The 20704-nt window shown below is 39.1% G+C and overlaps 1 protein-coding gene across 14 annotated transcripts in view; it reads left to right on the top strand.

Moving 5' to 3' along the window:
- kmt2d (lysine (K)-specific methyltransferase 2D) overlaps positions 1-20704 on the top strand; it is a 235339-nt gene that overhangs the window by 95300 nt on the left and 119335 nt on the right. For all 14 annotated transcript variants that reach the window (XM_073070993.1, XM_073070995.1, XM_073070992.1 and 11 more), the window contains 3 exons: positions 757-890; positions 7039-7210; positions 9567-9665. In XM_073070993.1, the coding sequence (XP_072927094.1) occupies positions 757-890; positions 7039-7210; positions 9567-9665 (405 nt within the window). The remainder of the gene's footprint in view (positions 1-756; positions 891-7038; positions 7211-9566; positions 9666-20704) is intronic.

Below are 20704 nucleotides of genomic sequence, written 5' to 3'. Positions count from 1 at the left end.
TAGTTCATTTTTAAAATCACTTGTTCTATTTGTTCAGCCAATGGGCCAAGACTTTAGGCTACATTGTACATTGATTTATTGTGCTTCTAAGAGAAGAATGTTTTGTTATTGTGATATATCACGAATAGGCCCTTCATCTTACTATTTTTCTCTATCTAAAATTTAATGGACAGATGACCTTCAAGGGTGGGGTGGGGCCTGTCCTAAACTATATATTTTGGGAACATCTTGACTGGACCAGTGCTGGGGTTATGCAAGTTTTCTGCGGCAAGAACTATGCTTCAATCTCAGAACTATTTCTAAGCGTCTGAGATTACTGTAGGGAACTGATGCTTTAATATATTTGCCCATGGGAAATTTAGGACAAGTCATGAAAAGAGATACATTTTGAATCCAGCTCAAGATTGCACTTAACCTTTCATCCTGGGATAGAATCGCTGCTAATTGCCAGAACAGTTAATATTCCATGTTCTAAATGAACTAGGAATCATGCATCTAAAACTGTTTAGAATTGGTATAACCAGTTTCTAATTGGTGACCTTTTACACCTATTGTCAGATATTGTTCAATCCAAAATTTGAGGCACTGAACTATTAGCATGAAGGCTGGTATTAACCAAGAATTAGTGTCCATAGTAACTCTCGCTCCTGATGCTGCTCCTTTGCACTGATTGGGTGAGCTTTCCTAATTCTTATAGCTTAAGTTATTTAAAAAGGTTCCATATCAATTGAAGTTTTTAACTTCTGATTCATGTAGGTACTCAGGTGGAACTTCCAGCTGAGAATGCCAGTGATATACCTGCGGTAGGACCAGATGTAGGTGAGAAAGCAAAGAAAAGGCAGCGCCGAAAGAAAAGCAAGTTAGAGGACTCCTTTCCAGCATATCTGCAGGTACTGGCATCTTGCTATTCACATAGATGATTGTGCAACTTTGATAGCATTTGTTAAAGAAAAAGATCTTGAGTAATTTACAGTAATGCCAAGTTTGTAGTTAAGTTGTTTGTCCCTGCAGAATTGTTAATGTGTTTGGCCACTGAAACTTTTGTGAGCCACATTAGCATTTCTGTATAAAATAAATTATTCATCAATATTTCCTTAATGTTGTGAATGCGATTTTGTTTTTTTTCAGTCTTAATCAAATGTTCACAGGTAAAGATTCAAACATGGGAGACTAGGGTAATTGCAATTGTGTTTACTTCAGTTGCTACTGATCTTCGTTACTGTTGATTTATTTTCAAAGCTGTAAAATATTTGACATACTATAATCTGGGCATCATAGCCATACTCTCAGCCACTGCATCAAATGGAATTATTCTGGTAAAAGAAAAATCTCTCAACAACTTCATATCTATGGTGGTACATCTGGCTTTTGTCAAATGGTTCATTCCAATATTTTAGTTGCAACCAAGTGTGCTTGATATTTCAAAGGACGCTTACACGATCTCTCTCAAAATAGATGACATTGGACTGCAACTTCAGTGTTTGAATGTTAGTATGTCTTCTAATGATGCAGCTTACCTGAAGATTGTTTAGACTTTTGTATTCTCTGGAAGCAGAATCTCTTTTAAATAATGTCAATTTTCACATGTTGTATAGCATACACTGAACATGTATGCACACGTAAAATCTGGAGAACAGTTGGTGACCTGTTTTAGTAATGAGAATAGCTGGAAAGCAAAAAGTCAATAATATGGTTGGATCAGTGATTTGATGCTAGGTTATGTTTGTTGTAGTCTTCTACAATTGTTTAATTTTATGTAAGTGTTAATGTGTTCAGTATTTTTTTAGACTGATTCTATACATTCTGTGTGTCACTTGTAACTTCCATTATCATTATTACAGGTTAATGAGGTAAAAACATGAAGTTGTTTCTGCTTATTTTTGAAGATTCTTAACTGAAATTCTGATATGGCTGTATTTATACTGCTTGGGTAAAGGGTCAAGGTATACACTTCCAATTTCAACTTTACCCCAGTGCCTTCCCTTTTAAATCAGTCCAATAATGTAACTGTGATAATGAGATTTAAAAGTGCCATCATCTAATCTTGTGAAGTCTTTTCTAATCGGTAACTAATGGAAGTAGAAAATACCTCTTTGCATTTCATATCTGTTTGTTTCTATTGGCATAAAAGTAGGTCAGATCATTTGCATTGGCGCAGAGGAAGTTTGACAGCTTGCGTTGGTGTAGAGCGGGTAGGACCAATTACACTCGCGCAAAATCAGCCTGGATTAAATTGCATCGATGCAATATCAGACTGGAATGGTTGCATTGGCACAGCATTTTACTGAGTGGTTGGCATTGGTGCAACAGTGGGTCAGATTGTTTGCACGGGCGCGAAATAGGGCCGGGCTGGCTCGCACGGGCGCGAAATAGGGCCATGCTGGCTCGCACGGGCGCGAAATAGGGCCATGCTGGCTCGCACGGGCGCGAAATAGGGCCGGGCCGGCTCGCACGGGCACGAAATAGGGCCGGGCCGGCTCGCACGGGCGCGAAGTAGGGCCGGGCCGGCTCGCACGGGCGCGAAATAGGGCCGGGCCGGCTCGCACGGGCGCGAAATAGGGCCGGGCCGGCTCGCACGGGCGCATAAAAATAAGCTTTGTTTAGGTGCAAAATATGGTGATGAGGTCAGCTCTATTATGACACAAAAGAATTTGGATTTGCTGCTATAATTTCAGGAGCTTTTTTACCTAAATGTTTGTTTGAATAATCTTAATTGAGGGGAATTACCATGTGTCTTTAAGTGAATCGGAAAATAATGGTGAAAGAGAGAATGCACAAATCTTTGTCATTCTTTGGTGAGAATACTGGTGGTTTTACTTTTCAGTGAAAGATTACTTTATGTTAGAGTTTGAATGCTATACTCAACTTCAACACTTGTAAACCAATATGATTCCTTGCTGTAGCCCTGCAGGTTCCATGGAACGTACTCAGCTTCATAAAAGGACACTGCTCTGATTCTGCCAGATCCTCAGTTCCATCAATTCAGTCTGTGTAGCCACTGATGTCCTAAGTGTTTTATTCATATCATAAATTGATTTGGCACTTCAGTAACTTTTGTCCCTAAAGGATAAAACTCACCAGTTAAGATGATTTGTACATTTTGAATTTAGTCATGTGTGTAGTGTGTAATCTTTGAAACTTTTTTCCCCCTTCACCTTCCAAATTCAGAGACTCTTCATACTAAAGTGTTGACTAGGTTGTTACTTTATCAAGTGTCTCAAATGTCTCGAAGTACTTCACGTACATTAAATAACTGAAATATTATGACTTGTATTGCCAAATGTATTACTTTTCTCTGTGGACCAAGATCCTACAGGCAGGTTTGAGATGACTTTGACAGTTTACAAGAATAATGATGTTGAATGAACTGTTGAATTATAATTGGTGTTTAATTGCATCTTAGCAACTTCAGTACAACTTTGTATCACTATCTGCATATCTCCTGGAAATTTTTATTATTTATGTGCAGAATTGTTCTTACCAGTGAATGTAATGATTATGAGTGGAGTGTTTATCCATTTGATGAATTTCATCAAAGCATTTATTTAATGCAATGTTTTCTTACTTTAAGTTGTTTATAGCACAAAAAAATATGCTGACTTGAGACTTCATGTTGCAGCAACCATGAGACTACAGCTGGCTTATATTAGTTTAGCCAGGTTAAAGAATTATATTTTATCTGCTGCCCCTTTATTTAGGGTCTGGGTCAGATGAGTCATTCATTAAATCTACTTACTAAACTACAATGTAAAATCAAATTCCTTTTTTAAAAAAAAAAAATTTCCTCTAAACACATCAAAATTTATTTTTGTTTCCAAGTTAAATTTAAATATGGATGAGGAAATGACAATTCTAATTTTCAGAATTTAAGATGGTTTTATGTCACCCACTTTTTAAAAAATAAAACTGAGAATTGTATCAGTAAATTTACTGGACATCTTATTTGAAGGAATTCAAATAAAGGTGCTCATAGGAATGAAGGAGGTAAATGGAGTGAATGAGTTGAGGGCAAAGAATAGGTAGGTCCCATTTACGAGGTAGGTTAGAGAGTGGTTTATTCCACCTGGAAACTTGTGTTTTTAATGAAAATTTTCTCTGCTGGGTAAAAGACTCCTGATTTATTTTTATTTATTCACGATTTGAGTGTTGCTGGCAAGACTGCAATTTATTGTCCATCAAAAATTAACCTTGAGGTACTGTTGGGCTGTTTTTGAACTGCAGCAACTCTTGTGTAAAGGTACCACCTGGTGGTTGACCCCTCAACCATCAGGGCCCTGACCTGAGGGAATAACTTCATTCAACTTCACTTGCCTCATCACTGAGCTGTTCCCACAACCTGTGGACTCACTTTCAATGACTTATTTATCTCATGTTCTCGATATTTATTGCTTATTAATTTATTATTATTTTTCCTGTTTTTGTGTTTGCACAGTTTTTTGTCTTTTGCACTCTGGTTGTCTGCCCTGTTGGTGTGGTGTTTCATTGAGTCTTTAATGGTATTGGATTTATTGAGTATGCCTGCAAAGAAATGAATCTCAGGGCTGTATATGGTGCCAGATATGTACTTCAATAATAAATTTACTTTGAACTTGATGTTGCTACAAAATGGCCTAACAATCCCTCAGTATTTTCAACAACATTAAAGCTGCTGAAAATGGTGCTGAGGAACTTCAGTTTTGACGTAGGTAGGGTGTTTAGACTATGAGATGGAGATTTCAAGTTCTGTTTTGACTCAGTTTGGGGAGGAGGAGGAATCTCTGTATCACTGAATTGATAACAGAATTGTCACTTGGCATCCTGTGTCTTCCTCAAAATTGTTTTTATTTCCTGCTGACTCATGATTCTCTGTACTAAAATTAAGGACTGTTATAAGGGAGTATTTCATTGGCAGGAAATTAATAGTCCATTTAGTTTGCCTTGAAACATGATGGAAGCTGACCATGTTCTACCTAGTTATGCTACAGCTGTATCTCAGATAATTGAACTCAATGTATAGTTTGAGGTAACCATGCTGTCAGTTATGATACTTGTTGCCTTTAAATCTGGGCCAGTGTGCATTCATTTCATGTGAAGCCATAGAAATGTTAATTGTTAAGATTCTCCAGGTTATCAAATGCCTTACAATTGTGTACTAAGTAATTTAATTAGAGCTAGACAGCAACCAACTTACATGTATAGTACCCCACTGGAAGTAATCTGGTTGACATCACCACCAGTACAATACATACAGCGTTGGCCACTGTGTCCTTAGTGTTTTCAAATGGACACGTAATTTAGTTTTCTGCAGGAGCCAGCAAATGGCTGACAGCAACATCATGTTATTACTCTGGCTTCAGAAATGCATCTGGCTCAAGTTTTCCTGTATGCTTTCCCCATTGACCCATGAGTAAAGCTTGAGTAAATGTGAGCAAGAAATTTCCAGGCTTGATTGCTGGTCTGTGTTAAGCAGGATCTTGATCAAGGTAGTCTTTCTGGTGCTGCTACATTTGACGTTGCCACCACTGGTTTATGGGGAAGTAAAAACCTCTTCTCTTGATTACTGTTCAGAATCCACATTGTCATTATGCTAAGGTAGTTGGAGTGACTTGATAGCCAATGGTTAATTAGCATTCATTGTTTTGGTTTGTCAGTGGGCCCATCCCATTTTTTTTTGCTGAATTGCTTGCGTTATCCTGAGTATTTGAACTTTTGATTACTTGTTTTCAAGGAAAGCGAAGATACTTGATGCTAAAGGTAGTTGAGTTAATTGAAAATTGGTCTTACATTAGAATGCAAAAGGTGCTTAAAGAAGAGTTCTGGTTGGAAGGTAGTGATGAGGCTTCCATTGCAAATAAACATTATAGCCACTCTGAATTTCTGATGTCTGCTAGGATAATCAAACTTAAGGTAACAATTGATGAATCTCACCCTGCAAAAGAGCATGGATTGCTTGTTGGTGGCTTCTTGTTATAAAGGTAAAGGGCAATTTGTTGGACATTAAGGAAAGAATTTGTATGTGGCAGTTTTTTTAAATTTGAGGCAATCCCTATTTTGGCTGCATTCCTTTACTATTGATATTAAAGACAGCATTTTTCTCAGGATCCACAGTGAATAACTGGGAATTGTTTGGGAACATTGCATCTTATTGGCATAAGATTTTTATTTGAGCAGATATGTTTGGATTTCTTTCAATGCTTAATTTTCTGTTGCATTGAAAGGAATTGATTCCACTCAGTGTTATTTGGTGATAAAACATTATTTAAACCCTTAAACCTAACAAAACGCTAGGTTACAAGAATGTGGATTTTCCTTATTGGATACTAGCAAGAATTTTATGAACTGATTATACTTGTGATCACATATGCCAGGAGACAGTTTACTTGTGACGTGCAATGCTTTTATGAATTCTGGATAAGGCAGCTTGTGATGACTGTCCTAACACTGTAGTGTTCTAAATTGGAGTCAATGTTCAGTCTGTAATCTCTTATCAATTGCAACTTTTATGTGTGGAGTTTGAACAATGAGGAAGAATATCACATTGGCTTCCTTTTGGTATTCTTTTCCTAGTGCTATATTCTAGCTCAGCCTCCATGTGCAAAGCTTCCTCCATCTAATACGGTGCAAAGAAGCTTCCTTTAAATCTGTATTTAACTTTGATATTCAACTCTTTAAATCTGCTGCAGCCTTCTTTCAAGCTAACTGAGGTATGCTCCCAGAATGAGGCTTATATATGCAATGGAGTGGGGAATAGTCAAGGGACTACCATGTGTGGTGCCAAACTTTTAAAGGTACACAGTCCTGGTATTTTTTAACCACCTCATTTCAGCAAGGACTTATTTGTATGTGGATTTTGAACTACCTTCACAAAATAAAAATGAGGATGATAGTACTCTTAAGGTAGGTAATTTATATTGTAAATTACATCCAGTTTTAAAATTGGAGTTTGTGATATGAGACTTAATGAAAAGTAATTTTACATGTTTACACATGGAAATTTTACTTTCTGTAATGATTTGCAGGTTAGCCGAGATTTTTTTCTTAACCTTCCATATCTGACAGGAAGCGTTCTTTGGAAAGTCACTGCTGGACAGCAGTCGGAAAGTTTGCCTCAGCTCAGAGGGTTTCTCTGACAGTGAAAATACTGAGTTCCCACAAGGCAGCTCTCGATCAGACCCAGCATCTCAGCAGAAGGACCCAACGGATGAAAAGCTTGATGGACCCCAGGAGAGGGGTGAGCACTTGACAGTTAATTGTGAATATATATATTTCAATTTTTGATGAAAAAATTGTTGATAAGATTTTCCACATAGATTATTCCTTTTTTAGTAAGTAGATGAAGTTGAGTTTCTTGAGTGCAATTGTATGAATTTGAAAGTAAGGATGAACTTGAAAGTTAAATGATCGCTTGCTGGAAGTATTCTATTGCAGGGAGGTTCCCAGGTGTAGTACCCAGCAAACTTGTTTCACTTAATACACTGGAAACAGCATTGTCTATGGTCTTGATAACATGCTAGATGAAGACTTTTGAACAAGTTATTTCCCATGTTAAGCTGTTCTTGTCCATTTAGAACAGTATCGCGAAAACAAGAAAAATCTCATTCCGAGGTTACTGTTCTGTTGACCAGTAAACTGGTCTGAATTAGTGATCTCGCCAATTAATTCTGTCTTGTCAATAAATCTAGCTGTTGTTTAGATGTTACAGCCATATGGCTGCAGATGCAAATGCAAGAGCTTGAATACTGAAGGAGAGTTTAGAGTAGCTGGTCTTGTGTAAAGGTAGTATATCAGCTTCAGCAGAACTGGGTTAAAGAAAAAGTGATCAAGTAAATCACATTGCTCCAGTCCACCCAGCTGAAAATGGGTACTGGTAAAATGATGGGGGTTAACCTATCCGTGGGGGGCAGTCTTGTACTCTCAGTCGCTTCACGCCACGGAGACCGGCACAAGCACTGTCCTGATGAGCCTATAAGGCTCGGGACAGACTTTAACTTTAACTAGAACCTCCTTCAGCAGCAACAACCTTCACCAAACATTTCTTGCAGCTACCGATCAGACTTGCACAACAGCGAAGAGGAATTTTAGACCAGTCCTCCATACAAAACCTTGCATGAACAGCCCTCCACGGATAAGGCCACAGCATCTCAATTGGGTTAAGGCCATTACAAAACACTAATTTTCTTCTTTTTAAACCATTCTGTTGTTGATTTACTCTTGTGTGTCGGATCATTGTCTTGTTGCATCATCCAACTTCTATTAAACTTCAGGTGAAGGACCACTACCCTGACATTCTCCTGCAAAATGTCTTGATACAATTTTGAATTCATTGTTGCCTCAATGATTGTAAGCTGTCCAAGCCCTGAGGCTGAAAAGCAGCCCCAAACCATGATGCTCCTTCTATCATGCGTCAGTTGGGATAACATTTTGGTGTTCAGCGCCTATTTTCCTCCAAATATAACAGCATACATTTCTACTAAAAAGATCAACTTTTGCTTATCTGACCACAGAACATTCTGCCAGAAACATCCAGGTGGTATTTTGCAAACTTGAGATGTGCAGCAATGTTTTTTTAAGAGAGCACTGGTTTCCTCTGTGGTGCGCTTCCATGAACACTATTCTTGTTCAGTGTTTTTCTTAGAGTGGACACGTGAATGGAGACCTTAGCAGGCTCTAGATTTTTGCAGGTTTTTTTTGCTGTTACCCTTGGGTTCTTTTATGCCTTCTTCACCATTGTATGTTGTGTTCTCGATGTGATCTCCACTCCTAGGGAGAGTAGCAACAGTACTGAATTTCCTCCATTTGGAGAGAATTTCTCTTACTGTAGACTGATGAACGCTCAGGTCTTTAGAAATGCTTTTGTAGGCTTTTCGAGCTTCTTGCATCTCTACAATTCTTCTAAGGTCCTCTGAAGGTAGTTTTGATTGAGGCATGGTGGACATAAAAAGATTTCTCTTGAGAAGAGCAGACTCTGTCAGTAACCTGATTTTGTGTGTCTTTTTGAAAGGGTAGGGCATTTCTACAACCCATACCTCCAACCTTCTCATTGATTTGAAAACTTGACTCCAAATAGCTTTTGTAGAAGGTATTACCTCAGAGGTTCACATACTTCTTCAACTTAGACTGTGATTGTTTAAATGGTGTACTCAGTATTTAGAAGTAGTACAATTGTTTGTTATTAATTTAGGCAGATTGTATTTGTTATTGTGACTTAGATGAAAATCAGACCATATTTTATGAGTAATTAATGTGGAAAACCAGATAATGGCAAAGGGTTCACAAACTTTTTCTTGCGACTGTTGTATAAAAAGCTAAACAAGCTAAGTGACTAATTAATTGACAGAGGACATTACAGGTCCTAGTTAGAGGAGTGGTGTAAGATGATGTGCACCCAAGTGATCAGTTCTGAGATCACTGCTGTTTTTATTCTATATAATTCGTCGAGATTCATAAAAAATAATTAGGTTTGTTTACTTTGACAATACCAATGAAAATATATCAGTGAAGTACAAAATAACACTTTATTTTCCATGTTGATTTCTATTAAAGATTAATATTCTTGTATCTCTTATTGTTTCATTTAATTTTGATAGTTCCTGATGCAAAGACAATCCAAGGCCCCCTCAAACGTAATGGAGGGCCAATCCCAGATGACCCACCTAAAATGGAGGAAGCTCAGCCAGATGGAATGGGTAAGTCAAAACACAGAGAAAATATTTAATATTGTGGTTGTAATTAATTGATTTTTTTTTTGTAAGCCCTTGCAGCTCTATTTCCTCATTCAAATTTATGTAGCAGTTTGTATTAATTCCCAAAGTATGCTTTCTTCTAATAGGATTTCAAGATTAAAAATACAAAGAATCATTGCACAATGCAAAATCTTATGAATTACATTTAAAGTTAAATCCCCCCCCCCCCCCCCCCCCCCGTCTGTTCTACTATAACAGAATCCAGTCAGAATGTAGGGTGCTTGTTGATATGGGAAGGAAATTGCATTTACTAGAAGTACGTTTCTGAAGGTCCTAGTCCATATGCATTTTTTTGTTGGGTATTGAAAGGTTTTAGAAATAACTCTGAAAAGGCCATCTATTTTGCCCCTTTAAAAAAAAGATGTATAGCACAGATAAATCTGAAGAGGTCATTGACATTATTGTAACTAAAAACTGCTCAGCTAAGCAAAAACAAAAATTCCCAAGGTTCATGTAAACTGTTCCAGCAAATGAAAAGAGTTGACTTTGCCAATTGCACTTTAATCCAAGGTAATAACTTGCAATATGAAGACAATAAAAATTTAGATGAACCAGTATTTACTTAACACTTTATATTTTATAATTTTTCAAGGAGTTCAACATAATAGCAGAATAGCATGTTGTGATTTCCCGGATGGATAAGCAATGAATATACAAGTTTGTCCTATGATCAACTACACTTTCTAATTTATAATATAGTAATTCTCTGCAGTTTATAAGGTAATAATACTCTATTTAAGTGTGCAGGTTATAACGTCTTGGATCTGCCAATTTTACCCAATTTTCTGGGCTTGGGTAATTGTGATACATCTCTTTTGGGAAGTGTGTTGAGATACTGGACAAGCAAAAACAGTACAAAGTGAATGTAGAGTTTCTGTTAATTATTAGACATCAGCAGACCAAGGAAATGTATGTATTTTTTGTCCTGTTCCTGGTGGTCTCAACTACACCCTTGTGAAGTTGAGAGCAGAAGCTCGATTTTGGAGTGGTGTGGAGGGTGCTTTGTAATGTGTTCATTGTATTTTTTTCTTATGGCAGCCTATAATGTTAACAGTGGGGTGTCTGAAATAGATGTTAGTTCCATAATACTACCATTAATTGCTCTGATCACAAGATATCACTTAAATATTTTTTCCATTTGTCTGGCTCAGTTTCATATTTTGACTAAACTTTTCATGGCTTCTCATTGGATTTTCCTTTTGATTCCCATGTTTTTAGGATGTGCTTAGCACTGGCACTTCACAAATCTGTTTTCAAAATAAGTGGCACTGTCCACAGTGTGTGTGTTGAAGTGGGGAGTACTAGTCTAGTTTGCTTTCTATATCTCAAACTCCTACAACTTCATTCATTTCTTTCAAGCTTTTGACTTTTTGAGATGTGCTCAATGGGGGGTAAAGTCTTCCCCACCATTGAGGACATCTACATGGAGCCTTGTCGCAGGAAAGCAGCATTCATCATTGGGATCTTCACCACCCAGATCATGCTCTCTTCTCGCTGCTACCACCAGGTGCCATCAGGAAGAAGTTACAGGAGTCTTGACTGGCCACCAGATTCAGGAACAGTTCTACCCCTCAACCATCAGGGCCTTGACCTGAGGGAATAACTTCACTTAACTTCATTTGCCCTATCACTGAGACTCAATTTCAATGACTATTAATCTCATGTTCTCGATATTTATTGCTTATTAATTTATTATTATTTTTCCTCTTTTTGTGTTTGCACAGTTTTTTGTCTTTTGCACTCTGGTTGTCTGCCCTGTTGGTGTGGTGCTTCATTGAGTCTTTAATGGTATTGGATTTATTGAGTATGCCTGCAAAGAAATGAATCTCAGGGCTGTATATGGTGCCAGATATGTACTTCAATAATAAATTTACTTTGAACTTGATGTTGCTACAAAGTGGCCTAACAATCCCTCAGTATTTTCAACAACATTAAAGCTGCTGAAAATGGGGTTGAGGAGCTTCAGTTTTGACGTAGGTAGGGTGTTTGGACTATGAGATGGAGATTTCAAGTTCTGTTTTGACTCAGTTTGGGGAGGAGGAGGTGCTGCTGGAGACACTGGTAATGATGTCAGGATTGGTTCTTAAACAACATGCTTGTGTGGGTCTCATAACTATTTCTACTTATCCCAGGTTCACCTTGACATTCAATGTACATGACTGCTTCCTACAGCTGCTAAATGTTTCCTATGGGTTTCCATCTCACTAAACGGAACACCTGACTTTCATAGTCAACTACTGTCTCTTTCTCCCAACCCTGTTTTTCTCCCCTACATTCCCTGCCTTTCTCTTTTTAACCTGTACCATTCCGCGTGCACTCTCCCCGCCCGTGCAGTGAGCATGAAACAGAAATGCCACTGCACTCTTGCAATTGTTCTATTTAATACCTTGATTTATTTTCTATCCTTTTGCCCTTTCTCCCCTCCCTAACAACTATCTCCATCCCACTTGCTCTTGTCTCACTTTTGCAAAAGAATGGTTCAAAGTACTGCGTCCAAATAGATCTATATTTTTTATCTTGATAAATTTTTAAATGTGATCTTATTTTTTACATAATTCCTCAGTTTTTGCAGTATCAGCAACCTAGAGGTCTCATTAAATGTATTATGTAAAACAAAGACAGCTGGTGAAAGTATGATTAATAGTATTCCACAGTGAAAACATGAAAACAATTTGGTCTAATCAAGCAATGCCAATCATTGCCACCCCCATCCCAACCACTCATTTAACATTCATCAAGTCTCTGTGAGATCCATGTGGTGTGCTAATAGCTCTCCTCTGGAGTTATAGTGGGGGTAATTCTTTTATAGGATGTAACGTCTCTGAATGGTTGAATTAAAAAGAAAGTGCTAAAAAACTGTTAACAGGTGGGGTTGGATTCTGTGGTGAGAGAACTAGAGTGAACATTTCAGGTCAATAACCCTGTTTGCTTGAAAGATAGGGTTAGAGGGGGTTCATTGTGGACTTTTTCTTTTAAAGTCCTATTTATGAACTGGAAGAGGCTACCTGCAGGGATAATGGAAACTAATTCACTATAATTTTCCAGAAGAAATCAGATGTATATTTTAAAAAGCTGTTGGGAAGGGCAGTGAGGCTAACTGAATATCTCTGTTGAAAAGTCAGCACAGGCTTCTATGTTGCACCATTAGAGACCTCAGACTGAAAAAGCTGAGAATGTACTAATCTGCATATTGTACGTGGGATGTGAAAAATCAATGCCGCTATTTTTAAAGAGGTCAGTTAAGTTGCTGAGAGTCCTTTAGGCTGGCATGTTTTTCACTCAGCTATTTGACATTTTATAAATTACAATGTATTTGTATAGATTATATAAAGATTTTATAAACCATGTATAAAGTTGAATAATTGCTAAAATTGTGTTAGAAAGTTGCTGACTTTCCTGAGGCCTAAAGTCCATTTGTGGCCCAGGATTTAATTTTTATTTTGAAGCCTGTGCCCTGAAAATTTCACTCCTGGGACATCTCTCTTTTTCATATTAGCATTGAGGAGAAATACGCACTTAGTGCCTTGTGTGCATTTGCTGATCACCTGTTTCTGGTGCATTTGCTCTGACATGTCTGCTTTTAATATCAAATTATCTATTCCCATCCCATAAAATGAACCCATCACAGTGATAAATGCTCTTTCTACAAAGTTTATAGATAGACCAAAATTAAGCCAGTGACCTTACACAAATCCCAATGATATTTTGTCTTTCCTTATTTGATATTGATTTCAATGATGGAATTAATGATTGAACATAAAAGTATAAAAATAATATGAAGGAATTTTTTTTTTTAATGTGTTAGGCAGAGATTTTTATGAATACTGGACAGAGATCGAGTTTAATTCCATTCCTCAATGCAGAACATTGAACAGTACAGCACAAGTATAGGCCCTTCAGCCCACAGTGTTGTGTCGAACCAATCAAATGCCCAAATAAACGAATCCCCTCTGCCTACATAATGCTCATATCCTCGCATTTACCTCACATTCATATGCCTATCTAAACATCTCTTAAAAATCCCTAGTGTATCTGCCTCTACCACTATCCCAGGCATGCACCGTTCTTTGTTTTAAAAAAAAGCTTGCTCCTCACATTTCCTTTGAAATTAGTCCCTCATCTTATTCAACTATGAGAAAGGGATACAGTCTGTCCACTCTACCTATACCTCTGATAATCTTTTAAATCTTTATCAGATCTCCCCTGAGCCTCCACTGCTTCAGAGAAAGCAACCCAAGTTTGTCCAACCTCTTGTGATAGCACATGCCCTCTAATGCAGACAGCATCCTGGTAAACCTCTTCTGCACCCTCTCCAAAGCCTCAACATCCTTCCTATAATGGGGCAACCAGACCGTATGCAATATTCCAGATGAGGCCTAACTCGAGTTTTATAGAGCTACAGCATTTCTTCCTGACTTTTGATCTCAGTACCTCGACTAGTAAAGGCAAGCATGCCATATACCTCCCTAACCACCCTTTCAGCCTGTGCAGCCACTTTCAAGGACCTATGAACTTGGAGCCCTCTGCTTATCAAAATTAAGGGTCTTGCCCTTAACAGTGCACTCTCTCTTTACGTTTGACATGCCAAGGTGTAACACTTCACATTTATCTGGGTTAAACTCTGTCTGCCATTTTTCTGCCCATATCTGCAACTCATTTGTATCTCGCTGTATACTTTGCCAATCTTCTGCGCATTCCACAACACCACCAATCTTTGTATCATCTACAAATTTACTAACCCACCCATCTACATTTTCATCCAAGTCATTTATATGCATCACAAACAACAGAGGTCCCAGTACAGATTCCTGTGAAACACAGACTTACAGCTAGGATAAGTCCCAATGACCACTGCCCTTTTTCTTCTATGGGCAAGCCAGTTCTGAAATCAAATTGCCAATTCACCATACATCTTAATTTTCTGGATGAGCCTCCCATGAGGGACCTTATCAAACACCTTGCATCCACAGTTCTTCTGTCATCAGTCACCCTCGTCACCTAGTCAAAAAAAAAATTCCCACGTTAGTAAGACACGCCTTGCACTGCACAAAGCTATGCTGGTTTTCTCTTATTAGGCCATGGTTTTCCAAATACTCATAAATCCTATCCCTGAGAATTCTCCCCAGTAACTTCCCACCACTGACATGAGATTCACTGGTCTGTTTCCGGGATTATCCCTGGTTCCCTTCTTGATTAATGGAATACCATTAGCTACTTGACAGTCCTCCAGGACCTTGCCTGTAGCTAGAGAGGGCACAAAGATATTGGTCAAGGCCCCAGCGATCTCATCTCTTGCCTCAATAATCTGGGGTATATCCTATCAGGCCCTGGGGACTCGAATGCTCTTTAAGAGACCCAGTACGACCTCCTCTTTTACTCAAAATACCTTAGCATATTAATACACTTGGCACTGATCACCCTATCCTCTGCATCCAAACAAATGTTCCCCCTTTATCCATGAGTGGTCCTACCCACTCCCTAGTTATCCTCTTGCTCTTGATGTATATATAGAATGCCTTCAGATTCTCTTTAATCCTGTTTGCCAAGGAGTTTTCATGGCCCCTCCTGGCTTTCATAATTTGCTTCTTGAGTTCTTTTTGGCTTTATAATCCTCAAGGGCTCTGTTTGATTGTAGCTTCTGGCTTTATATACTTTACCTTTTCTTTACTAAGTTCATTACCTCCCTTGACATCCAAAGTCATCTTACATTACCATCCTTGTCTTTCCTTCTGATTGGAACATATCTGTCCTGTATTCTGCAGTTAGTCTTTAAACACCCTCCACATGTCGGATGTGGACTTGCCCAATAACAGCTCTTCCCGATCAACTCTCCCTAGTTCCTAACTAATGTTCTTGTAATTTGCACTGCTCTAATTCAATACTCTCCCGCATTGTCCATGCATATCCTTATCTATACCTATCTTAAAACTTAAGGCGTTGTGGTCACTGTTCCCTAACTGTTCACCCACTGAAAGGTCAGTCACCTGGCGAGGCTCATTACCCAACACCAGGTCCAGTACAGCCCCTTCTCTTGTTGGACAGTCTACATACAGTCGGCCCTCCGCATGCGCAGATTCAACCAACCGCGGATCAGGAAAACCCAGAAGTGCTCTCTCCAGCCCTCGTTGTTTGAGCATGTACAGACTTTTTTTCTTGTCATTATTCCATAAATAATACAGTACAACAACTATTTGCATAGCATTTACATTGTATTAGGTATTATAAGTAATCTAGAAATGACTTAAAAGTACAGGCAGTTTTGGGTTATGAATGAGTTCCATTCCTGAGTCCGTCTTTAAGTCAGATTTGAAGTCGTAACAGGTACATCCGGTATTATTTAGCGTCAGTTAGTCAAACATTTTTCTTAGTATATAGTGCATATTTTACCTTTCTATGCATATAAAACACTTAAGAAACATACGTATTTCAATAATTAAACCACTGTGTTGCTTAGTAATAATTGTAGCTTTCATTGGGGCAGGGCCTTTCACATGCTTCATTAAAATTGTTCCGATCTTTGACCGACTGTAGCCTAACGCTTTTCCAATGACCGATGGTGTTTCACCTCTTTCCAATTGCTTTATTATTTCCAACTTATTTTTGATCGTGATTATTTTCGTGAACAGAAACACTGTGGATTCAGAGCTCCTAATGTCCACCGCACGGAGACATTAAATAAAGTCCGGTGCTCTGCTGGGTCCTAAAGACCACCGCATAGAGACAGGTTAAATAAGGGACTTGAGCATCCGCGTTTTTGGGTATCCGCGGGGGGTCTCGGAACCAATCCCCCGACTAGGAGGAGGGCCGACTGTATTGTTTTAAGAAACCCTGCTGGATGCACCTAACAAATTCTGCTCTATCTATACTCTGAGCTAAGAAGATCCCAGTTGATATTTGGGAAGCTGAAGTCCCCCATGACAACTATTGTTCTTATACCTTAATCTGCCTGCGTATCTGTTGCTCAGTGTCCTGGTGGCTATGGGGGAAGGGGTCTGTAGTACAATCCCATCAGAATAGCTGCATTTTTCCTATTTTTGATTTCTACCCATATAGATTCAGTGGATGAGCCATTCATTATGTCCCCTCTGAATGCAGCTGTGATATTGTACCTGATTTATGCAACTCTCCATGCTCCTTCACCTCCCTCTCTTTTTTTTCTAAAATGTCAAACCCCTTTCCTGGTCCTCTCTCAACCAAATCTCTGTAATGGCCAGAGCATTATAGATCCACGTTTGTTACCCATAATACTCCTAACATTATAATAAACACACTTCAAACTATCCATCCTATCATATCTATTAATTTGCTCCTGCCTGTTTTTACTGGCCCTGACATATTCCTTCCTTTCCATTCCTCCACTTTCTGACTTGTTGCTCTGGTTCCCATGCCCCTGCCAAACTAGTTTATACCTTCTCGAGTAGGACTAGCGAACTTCCTGGCCAGGATATTGGTTCCCCTCCAAATTAAGTGTAGCTCTTCCCTCTTGTATAGGTCACCCCTGCCCCAGAAGATATTCCAATGATCCAAGCACCTGAGTCCCTGCCCCCACATCAGTTCCTCAGCCACTCATTCATCTGTGCTATCATCCTATTCCTGCCCTGACTACCATGTGGCACTGGAGATTACTGCCTTGGAGGTCCTGCTCTTCAGCCTCTTTTCTTAACTCCCTATAATCACTGTGCATGACCTCTTCCCCCTGTGTCATTGATGCCACTATGCACCACAACCTTTGGCAGCTCACTCCTCACACCACACCCCCTTGCGAACATTCTGCAGTTGCTCTGACATCCTGAACCCTAGCACCTGGGAAGTAACACACCATTTTGGCATCACCTTTGAATCCACAGAATCTCCTGTCCATCCCCCAACAAGTTTCCTATCACTATTGCTCTGCCTGACTTTACCCTTCCTCGTTGAGCCCCTGAGCTGACCACAGTGCCACTGGTTTGGCTACTGATACTGTGCCCTGACAGATCATCCTCCCTGCAGTATCCAAAGGGGTATGCTGAGGAGAATGGTCACGGGAACCTTGCACTCATTGCTTACTCCTCTTCCTTCTGCTGATGGTCACCCATCTACTATCTGAAGCCTGCACTCTGTGTGTGACCACCTCAGTCAAAGTTTCATCTTTGAGGTTTTCATCCTCCCAGATGGCCCTGAGTACGTCCAGCTCCAGCTCCAGCTCCAGTTCCAGTTCCTTAACCTTGTCAGTTAACTGTACTTCCTGCAGATGTAGTCATCATGGAGACTGTTAAGAACCCTGAGCTCCCATTTCTTACAGGAGGAGCATTCCACTGCTTTAGCTACTATCCTATTTACATTGAGTTTGTGACTAAGGATTTACAGACAACATAAAAGAAAGTTTGTTCTGATTTGTTACAATGAGGTTATTCAATTCTTTATTGAAAATTTTAAAAATTACAAAAATTCATTCTAACCAACACTTCAAAATTTCTCAAGAATGGCCACCAAATCAGTAAACATTAAATCAGCCAATGAGAGTGCTTTACATCTGCTCTGAGCCACTCATGGCAATCACATATTAGTTCACACTCTGCCTCCCCCGTGTACGTAAATGTTCTTGTTCCATTGCCATTTTATTCCATTTTTTTCACTCATAATGTCTGGAAAAACACCTGCAACTTCCAATGAGGGTAGTACATCTATGATATCTAGGAAAAGCATTAGCATGGATGTGAAATTGTAAGTGATATGGCGTTTGGAAACTGATGAGCATCAGGTTAATGTTGATACCTCTTTGAAATTGGCCACATCAACATCAGAACAATGATAAAAATTGCAGGCAAGATAAAAGCTTCTGCAATGACAACCTCAGAAGTTATCATCAACCAAGGTGACTCATTCAAGGAGACTTTTGCTTGAAAAAATGGAAAAGAGACTAAATATATGGGTGAGTGACCAAACACAATGTAACATGCCCCTAAGCCAGTTGATAATAATGGAAAAGGCATCTTCAATCATACTCAAGAAGAAGATACATCGGTAACATTCACAGCGAGCAGAGGTTGGTTTGATAGATTTAAACAGTGCAGTAACCTCCATAGCATATGTACCTCTGCTGAAGAGGCTTGTGCAGACAGCAAGGCAGCCCAGGATTTTCCTACAACACTGAAGGCCACAATGGAAAAGGATAATTATCCCCCTGAACTTGTCTTCAATGTGGATGAATCAGGCCTATTTTGGAAAAGAATGTGTTTTCTTACTTTCATCTCCCAAAAAGAGAAACGTGAATCTGGGTTCAAGGTTGCAGAGGACCAGTTAACTCTCTTGCTAGGAGGCAATGCCAAAGGTGACTTTAAGTTAAAGCCAATGATTGTGTACCACTCTGAAACACCACGAGCAATGAAAGGCATTTTAAAGTCAAGTCTACCAGTGATTTGGAAATCAAACAAGAAAGCCTGGGTGACAATTGATGTTTTTCAGAATTGGCTTGTTTCACATTTTTGTCCAACAGCGAAGCAATATTGTGAGGAGCATGACCTTGAACCTAAAACATTGGTGCTTGATAATGCCCCAGGTTACCCTGAGGATCTTGACATGCTTCGGATCTGCATTCCTGTAGAAGTGGTTTACTGTACATGCACCACCACTTCATTACTCTAACCAGTGGATCATGGAGTAATATTGAATTTTAAAGCCTGTTACCTTCGCCACATATTCAACAACTTGTCGAGGAAACACAAGGTCAAGGCAAACAATCCATTAGGCAATTTTGGGAAAAACTACAATGTCATGAAAGCTGTATACAACATCAGAGCAGCCCGGGATGAAGTAACTTCAAACTGGATGAATGGAGTGTGGAAGAAGCTATGGCCAGAAGCATGCAACAATATGCTAGGATTTCAGGTGGGCCCAGTCATCCAGAAAATCATTGAACTGGCCAATGCAGTGAGATTAGAGGATGTTAATGATGGCAATGTTGAGGAGTTGCTGCATTCTCATGGTGTGAACCTTAATAATGAAGAGCTTCAAGAATAGGCAGAGCAATGTATCCTGGGTGAATCTGAGGATGTGGATGGAGAAGAGGAAACACCAGCAAGAAACCTCACCACAAAGTTTCTCAGCACTAGCATCACCACAGCCGCACAAATCATGGACCTGATTGATTGTGAAGCAATAAGGCAGAGAGGTATTCTCGACATGGTTTCCTGATACAGAGAACTGCTTCATGAGAGGAAACTTAAGAAAAGGCAGTCAAATCTTGACACCTACTTAAAGAGGAAACCAAAGTTAGAGGAGGACCCACAGCCTGGTCCCTCCTCTAAGATGTAACCACCACCCACTTTCCTCTGCTGCTACTCCGATGTGTTGCTGCTCCACTGATTTACAGGTTTGGCGTACTTGCATGTTCATTACTCCACAAATTAATGCATATACATAAAATAATATACATCTTGGGTTTGATTCTTTCTTTTAAATTCAGCCGCACATCTATTTACGTAATGTTATATTGACCCTGCATAGCGTTGATTTACATAGCACTTCACCTTCAAGCATTAAACATTGATGCAGCATTAAGTGGGGTCTGAGTGTAGTTGTATTATTTGAGAATATGGAAATTAGGTTCTAATCTAATTTTACACGATTATTTATTTTTACCAAAGCAGCCTAAAAATTGTAATAAAAATAAAATACTGAAAACAGCACAGCAGGCAGTCTTTTGGAATAAGAAATGGTTAATATTTCAGGTTAAAGATGATTTGTCAGAACTGGAATAAAAAGAAAACGAGATAAGTTGCAGAGAGGATGGGGATTAGTTTAGAAATGGATAAGACAAAAGGAAAATCTCTAATAGGGTAGGGCCAGGGTTATAGTACCAAAAAACTGCAGATGAATTTGTCCACTTGACAGAGAGTGCACATAAACAAAGGAACATAAAGCAGTGAAATAAAGGCAGTTAGGGAGAGCACAATAAAAGAATGTAAAAGCTGTGAAATTCAAAGCTGCGTGCAATGTTTAGC

The sequence above is a fragment of the Hemitrygon akajei genome, chromosome 18 (genome assembly GCF_048418815.1).
Source record: "Hemitrygon akajei chromosome 18, sHemAka1.3, whole genome shotgun sequence".
In the NCBI taxonomy this organism is placed as follows: Eukaryota; Metazoa; Chordata; class Chondrichthyes; order Myliobatiformes; family Dasyatidae; genus Hemitrygon; species Hemitrygon akajei.
Note: the sequence above shows the minus strand (reverse complement) of the source record. Positions and strands in the feature narration are given on the sequence as shown.